Source organism: Tupaia chinensis, unplaced genomic scaffold (assembly GCF_000334495.1).
Source record: "Tupaia chinensis unplaced genomic scaffold, TupChi_1.0 Scaffold000659_1, whole genome shotgun sequence".
Classification (NCBI taxonomy): domain Eukaryota; kingdom Metazoa; phylum Chordata; class Mammalia; order Scandentia; family Tupaiidae; genus Tupaia; species Tupaia belangeri.
In genome coordinates this window covers 1,137,565-1,145,215 of record NW_006160181.1, presented here as the reverse complement: position 1 = coordinate 1,145,215, position 7,651 = coordinate 1,137,565, and the positions used below count along the sequence as shown (strand labels likewise).

The 7,651-nt window shown below is 45.5% G+C and overlaps 1 protein-coding gene across 1 annotated transcript in view; it reads right to left on the bottom strand.

Moving 5' to 3' along the window:
* PGLYRP4 (peptidoglycan recognition protein 4) overlaps positions 1–5,773 on the bottom strand; it is a 19,159-nt gene extending 13,386 nt beyond the window's left edge. Inside the window, exons 1-4 of the mRNA XM_006159838.1 lie at positions 5,725–5,773; positions 4,686–4,774; positions 3,761–3,975; positions 2,761–2,879 (exon numbers count right to left, since the gene is read on the bottom strand). Coding sequence (XP_006159900.1) covers positions 2,761–2,879; positions 3,761–3,975; positions 4,686–4,774; positions 5,725–5,773 — 472 coding nt within the window. The remainder of the gene's footprint in view (positions 1–2,760; positions 2,880–3,760; positions 3,976–4,685; positions 4,775–5,724) is intronic.
* Positions 5,774–7,651: the final 1,878 nt, after the last annotated feature.

Here is a 7,651-nt window from a genome sequence, read left to right as displayed (position 1 = left end):
TATATATATATATATATATATATATATATACACACACACACACACACACACATTTATACATATATATGCATTTATATGTGAAACAAGAAATGGAAAATTATTTGTTGATGATAACATGTATGATTAAGCCACTATGCAGTGTATTCTGGATGGGAAAACACATTTTGTATGCTGTGATGAGGCTTAGGAAATGAATATGAATGAAGGTGAAATAAATTAATTTAAAAATTAACATTAAAAAATAAAGAGGGAACCAGCAGTTAACGTAATGGCTATGTCGCTGGACTCCCACGTAGTCGACCGCGGTTCGTGTCCCGGACCCGGTGGCTTAAAACTCACGCCGGGCGCATGTGCGTGCATGCCCAAGATCCCGAGAGGAGAATGGAGAAGGGATTGTGGCGTGACCATCCCCCCTGGGGAGTGATTTCTCGCTTTCTATCTCTATGTCTCTCTCTGTCTGTCTGGCGAGCGCACGCACCCTACAGTGAAAATCTCTCCAAAAAATAAATAAAAAAATAAAGAGATATATAGCAAAAAAACTTAATAAATTGAGCAAGATATGCATCTAAGAAATGTTTTGCAGATAATTTGATGTTGGACAAAATATGTAATTATTTCTCTGGCAAATTTGAATCATTAGTTTGAAAATAAAATATCAAGAAATGCCAGTTCTTCCTTAGAATTTGCTCACTTGTTTTCAAAAGAAAATTAAATATAACCATTTTGCTGTATTATATCTTTTAGAGCATAAAATTTATGTGTTGATGACCAATAAATCCAAAACATGGTGACTAGAATTGACTATGCACAATAGTTTACCTGATTTGTATAGTAGTTTAGTGTCAATTATATCTAAAGTTAATTATGAATAACGAGTATATGTTATCTTAAACTTTTCAGATTTAAACTATATTTTGGAACATAAGATTTGAGATATCATCAGCTTTTTGAGCAAGAATGTAGTCTGAATCCAGTTTTCAGTGATCAAAAACAAAGCAGTTATTTGAATGTATGAACTGAGAGATGGACAGAAGTCACCTTATACAGAAGTATATACTACATATTTTCCATTTTTAGTTTCTCAGAAGAGCTAAGTTTATTTGAGCTGTTCAGTTTTTGCACACCTCTATGACACCCTTACCTCTTTTCTCTCTTGACTTAACCAAAGTGTTAATCATGATTGTCACAACTATTACATTTTCACTGTCACAACTATTATGTACACACTCTATCATGAATAAATAAAACATTTTTTAAAAAGATTCCAAACAAGGACCAGCAGTTGACATAGTGGCTATGTCGCTGGATTCCCACGTAGTCGACCGCAGTTCGAGTCCTGGATCCAGTGGCTTAAACTCACGCCAGGTGCGTGTGCATGCGTGCCCACGATCCAGAGAAGAGAATGGAGGAGAAGGGATTGCAGCGTGGCCATCCCTCCCCCACCCCCCCGGGGAGGTGATTTCTCACTTTCTGTCTCTCTCTGTCTTTCTGGCAAGCGCATGCACCCTATAGCAAAAACTTCTCCCAAAATAAAAAAGAAAAAGGAAAAAGATTCCAAGCCAACAAGTAGCAATGAGTAATGATGAAAAATTTTTTTAATAAATAAATAAAAGGTAAGCTGATCACAAAGAGTTCTCCGGAAACCACTCTGGGTTGGGAATTGGAGATATGGGCTCATCATTCTGATTTTTTTCTCCTTACAGCTACATAACCATGGGCATTTCCTCTCAGAAACTCAGGCTATACTTTTTGTAACAGGGATCATACAATCTACCTGAACTACCTTAAAAGGTAATGGGAATGAAGAATGAGAAACTAGTTGCACAAAAGCTTTGTTAACAAAGCGTGTACAGATTCAAAGGCATGGTCCTTAGGATACAGTTAGGGTTGGGATAGGGCAGGACTATAGACTAGAAAAAAAGTGGAAGGAAGCTGGAGATTAGAGGCCTTTTAAAAATGTATAGAAAACCTAGATAAGAGAGGTAAAAGGAAGATCCTTTACCCAGACGAACAAAAAATTAGGCAGGAAATGAAGAAATAGCAGACTGCCACTACAGAAATGTCAGAGCTAGAGAGGACGATGTGGTTGCCATTGACAGAGGAGAGAGCTGATGCCTGACTCTTTCCAAGATATGACCAGGAGGAGAACAAGCTTGTAGGGAAGTTTAGCATCTTGGAAAATAGCTTGTCCCCCAAGGATTCATGAGTTGGAATTTGGTCCCCAATATAATGGCATCAGAAGATGGTGCAACCTTTAAGGAGTGAGGCCTAGTGGGAGGGAATCCTCATTCCTACAAGAAGAGGTAAACTCTTGTTCAGCAGCTCTTATGTGTCTCCCTATCCCAACCCCAACCTGCATGTCTGCTGACCTTTCTACTTTGCTCAGTCATGTTGTGATGCAGCAGAGTGGCCAGATGCCAACCCCAGGCCCTTGAGCCTTCCAGTCACCATAATCATAAGCCAAATAAACCTCTATCTTTATAAATCATCCAGTCTCAAGTCTCTGTTTAGCAACACAATAATAGATTCCAACACATCTCCATGAGAGATGGCTAGAAGAAGAGGGTCTGCTACAGAGACTGAGATGGAAGCCATTGCAGTAGAAGCACTATCCAAACCCCATGTCATGGAAGTTAAAGGAGAAGAGAGTTCCAAGACAGTGGATCTTCAAAGAAGTGCAAGAAGAGTGAGAAGGCAGCAGAGTGTTGAGACAAAGTAGCAGAGAGCTCTCAGAGAAGGGTCAACTAAAATGACCATTACCTTTCTTGGTGCCAAAGAAGGCAAAGCCCAGGGAGATGTTGTTGTAGCCTTGGGTATGTGCACCTTGGATATTCCAGCCAACACCTTCATACACACCACCATCATCCCCAACCAGGAAGCTGTGGAGAAAGATAATACAGGGTAAATAGCTAGCCCCGTAGCACATCCCTGATAGAGAAAACAGTTTACCCAGACTGGCAAAGGATTAGGGGCCCCACTACAGTGGTGCAGGTGGTAGGGTGCCATGGCATGATCATATGAGAGCCCCCAAGTTCAGATTCTTGGTTGTCCTGAACATGCCAGGCATGTCCATGAGTACACACAGGATTCTGGCTGACTTGAAGGCTTGGAGTGGGGTCAGAGGTATTACAGCATTACGAGGCCTTGTCAGAGATATCTCTCTCTCTATCTCTCTATCTCTATCTATCTCTCTGGAAATAAACTTTTATTAAAAGGGGGAGGGAGGGCATGAACTATGTATATTAAAAGGAATTTGTACAGATCCTTCCCAAGAACATGGATGCCATAGAGGAACATGTTAGGGGCAAAGAGTTGACTTTGAGCTAGTTTAGCCTCCACAACTCTGCAGCTGTGTGACTTTGAGAAAATCCAACAACCTCCCTCCTGTGGGTCCCCTCTCCTGTGGCCTGGAAATGGTGACACTTGCTTTAGCAACCTCATAGTTAGCAGAGAGCAGAGGCATGCATGCACAAGGAGATCATCTGTAGCCATGCCGTGCTCTGTCAGTCAGGTTTGGAGGTGGGTAGAAAACGCAGTTATTACCTAACTATCCCTCCTTTCTCTGGGAAGTTCCAGAGAAAAGAACCTAGTAGACCATTCCAAAGTATTTGGAATCTCATACGGATTTTAAATATTTCATTCATTATAAAACTGTACAACCATGACCCAGAAAGTGAGGAAAACAGATGAGAAGGAACAGGAGAAGCACTGTGGAGGGCAGCTCTGACCACATGCCTCGAGCCCAGGCCCAGCCACTTACTTGTAAGCCACGTCACACCGGCTGCTATTGTGGACATGATGAGCCTGCAGTTCCCGCAGCCTCTGACTACAGACAGTCTGGTTGTGACACTCCAGTCCAGGGATGTGGTGTATAACAAGGACATTCACTGGCGTGGCCAGCCGACTGCTACAGCCCACAGCGTCCACCCCCCACTCTTTGTGAGAGACCATCGTGGAGACATCTGCAAGGGAACCATGGGCCATCACTCAGTGCATCCAGGCCCGTGTTGCCACCTGAGCCAACAGGGCTGCACCTGCTGGTCCAGGCTGGGTCCTCTCCATGCCAGAGAAGGGCCCCAGAACGAGGCCTTCAGCAGACAGGTTCACCCTCACCTGCTCACCTCCGTATCCTCATCTCAGTGACATTCACCCCCAGGTCAGTTCATTCTGGGCCAGAGAGCCTAGATGCTTTGCTCCCACCCCAGTACATCCTCCACCACAGATGAACCCCATTTCCAGCTTCTTCATTTCTCTGCTGCAGGTCCCCCTTCAAGGAGCGTCTCCTTCTCCCCTGCTTATCCCTGGGGAAAGCCCTGAGCACCTTCTCAGTTTCACCTCATGTCCTTGGAGTGTGCTCACTGACAGTTTTCTCTGTGGCTCCAAGTGCTCTGAGGGGGTCGAAACTCCCCTTCAGCCTGGGGCCTCCCTGAGGGCAGCATTTAGGTCTCTATCCTCAGGATAGAGTATTCCTGACTGCAGAGGCTGTGTCTCCCTTTACTAGGTTTCTGTCCCCTCCTGGCACCATAATACCCCAAGGGCAGTCCATGCAGGAAGTTTACCAGTATCCTCTGTGCATATCAACCCAGTGGGCCACGCATGATGGTGCAGACCAGGGAAGTATCTCTGGTCACCTAAGAAATCCCAGCTGGTCTCCAAACCTCCTCACCATGAGAATGCAGTTTGTATTTTTCAATGAGCTTGGAAATGTTGCCAAACACATACTGGAGTCCCTCCGAAAGGTATTTATCTTGTGTTTTGTTAAAGGAGGAATTACCTGCAAAGGAACATTTCACTCTGCATCAGTCCTCAGAAAACTCCCAAACTAGTGTCACAGCTGCGCAGACTCCAGTCAGAAGAGACCATCCCCTTGCCACTGCCCCTCTACCTCCTCAAGCCTACAAGCCCCCTCCCAGAACCCTGTCTGGGCTGGCCAGAGGACCAGCTCTAAAAGCAGCAAGGGTATGATTTCCTCCAAAGCCAACTCCAGGTGACTCCCCCAGGATTATGGATAAATAGCTAAAAGCAGAGAATCAGAAACAGTACTTCTTCTCAGGAGCTACATCTACAATTTATACAAAATAACTCAGAAATAAATTCAGACACTTCAAAACCACAAATTCCTCTTCTGAGTGAATTTTACCAAATGGGAGCAATGGGGGAAAGAATGGGGAGATGGGATCAGGCCAGTCCCTCAGGATCAGTTCTGGGAGCATTTACTATGCCAGCCCCTCAGGCTCCGTTCTGGGGACATTTACTATCCCCACGCTCCTGTGGGAAGGACCATGAGGGACGGCGTGGTGTGTCTGCTGACATCCTCACACCCAAAGAACTTCCTCTTAGGAACAAGCATAAATCCACATCATAGTTAGACTCTGCTGGACATAATAATAATAATAATAACAATATCACCATTGTTTCCATTGATTGCCTTTTATTGCCTACGCACTATGTCTTCCACATGCACTATCTCATTCAATACTCATGATAAGTTTACAAGGTCATAACCTTACTCAATCTTTAAGTGAGAAAATTAAAGTGTAATGAGCTGAATGTTCAAAATTACTGCTAGAGGCAGGGCAAGGACTTGAACCCAGGACTATAGACTCCAAGTTCTATGCTCTAAGAACAAAGCTATTCTTTCTACCCAAGCATTTAGAATTTCTGTTTCGAGACTTTAGGATAACCCTTCTCAGTTGCTGTTTGGTCCAAGGGAAGAAAACTTACCCCAGACCTGGAGACCCAGAGTGGAGAAGACAAGAAGCCATGGTAGCATCCTCATGTGGTTCTAGGACACCAGCAGGGAGTGTGGACACACCCTGAAAGGACGGTGGCCCTGGGAGAGGCCTTGACAGTTAACTGCAAATGGAGCACCCCATGTCCCCATCATCCCACATGGCCCCTGCCAACCTCCCCACCGTCCTGTGGGCCTCCTAAGAGTAGTATCTGGCTCAGGTCCATGAGGGTCCTGAATACTCCCATCTTATCACCCTGGCAACTCAATTTTATTGAGTGCCTACTATATGCAAGACCTGTGTAGACACTTGCTCATGCGGTCTTATTTCATTTTAACTCTAATGTTGTAATATAGAGTTGTCAGCTCCCATTTGCTTAGATGAGGGAAGTTAAGGTCCAAGAATAGTACAACCAAGAAATCCAAACTCCCATAGGTAGTCTAATACAGAGAATTCCTTCCCAGGTGGGGATAGGGCAAGGTGAGGAAATTACAGAAGTAGGGTGGGGGTATCCTAGTTCTTGGACAGAGAAAATTTTATCTTAATATTTCTTCTGGTAGAGTTCAGCCCCTTTGATGAGAATGGGCTTCAGGAGAAAAAACACACATTCACATTCACACTCACACTCACTCATGCTCAGTACCTGCAGCTCCTGCGCTCCCAGCCCACAGGTCAGTCTGCAGTGGGATGGCCTCTGGCCTCCTCCAGATGCTGCCTCCTCCTCCAGCCCACACTCTCTCTGGCACTAGAAGACACTCCCTTCCTGGGATTGAATCCCTCAGGTCCTGGCTCCCCAAAGAGAAGAGGAAAGCCTGAGACCCTTAACAAAAGATGGAGGGAAGGAAGAGGGCAGAGGGCTAAGGCTCTGAGCTGCCTGGCTCTGTCCCCAATACCGTCCAGAGCACCAAGAGGAACTCAGGTGGGACCACACTCTGGTGACAGGGACCCACCCAGTGAATCAGCCCAGGCACCTCCTCCCTGGGAAAGGGCCCGATTGCCCAACACTCCCTGAGCTCCTTCCTGGTCCCAGCCCTCAGTAAGCCCAGGCAGCTAGGATCCTGGGAGACCTGGGAGTTGTATCCCCAACATCTGGGAACTTCCTGCCATGAAGACAGATCTGCCCCTTAAAGGGTGATGGCTGTGGATTGAGGTCATTCACCAGCACCCTTACCCAACCCCTTTCCACCAGGGTCATCAGCAGGAGCAGAATGGAGAGAGATCCCAGGAAGCAGCTGGCAGCATCTCATCACTAGAACAGACTCTAGCACTGTAGTCCACACATCCACAGCCCACCCTCAACCTCAAACTGTCTCCCTCCGCAGGAAGCTGTCCACAAACCAAGAATCTCTAGCTCCTCTTCCACTACTGGCTCAAGGCCCTATTATACTCACCATCTAACTACATTCGACAGTCTGCCACTATTTTCTCCTGGGCCCTTGAATCTTCAAAGAAGGAACTCCACCTGATACCTTCCAAGAATGCAATATGATACACATCTCCATGGGGACCTGCGAAACCTCTTACCTCTCAGAGGGTCAGGCAGTCTCCTGAGTCACTGTGGAAATGCCAAATCAAAAGATAGTATGCCAGGGACAGGATGTAGGAAGAATCCTGTTAATGGAAATAAATGGTCTGTTAATGTTTGTGGGCATGACTTCCCAGTCCCTTTTGAAAAGATTTTGGGAAATAGGAAAAAATGCAGTCAGACTTTGTGTCTTCAGTTCTCCCTGTTGACCAAAAATCATTCCCTGAATGCATGCTTAGGCCACAAAAATAGAAGGTTTCATGGCACTAAGAGGACTTATTTTGAGGAATCAAGTCCCACAGTGCTAGGAAGGCTCATTCCTAGGAGTCTCAGGGGAAGGACATGTCTGACAGATTTTTCCTAATACCCAGTTTACATTCAGGCAAGGGGAAAG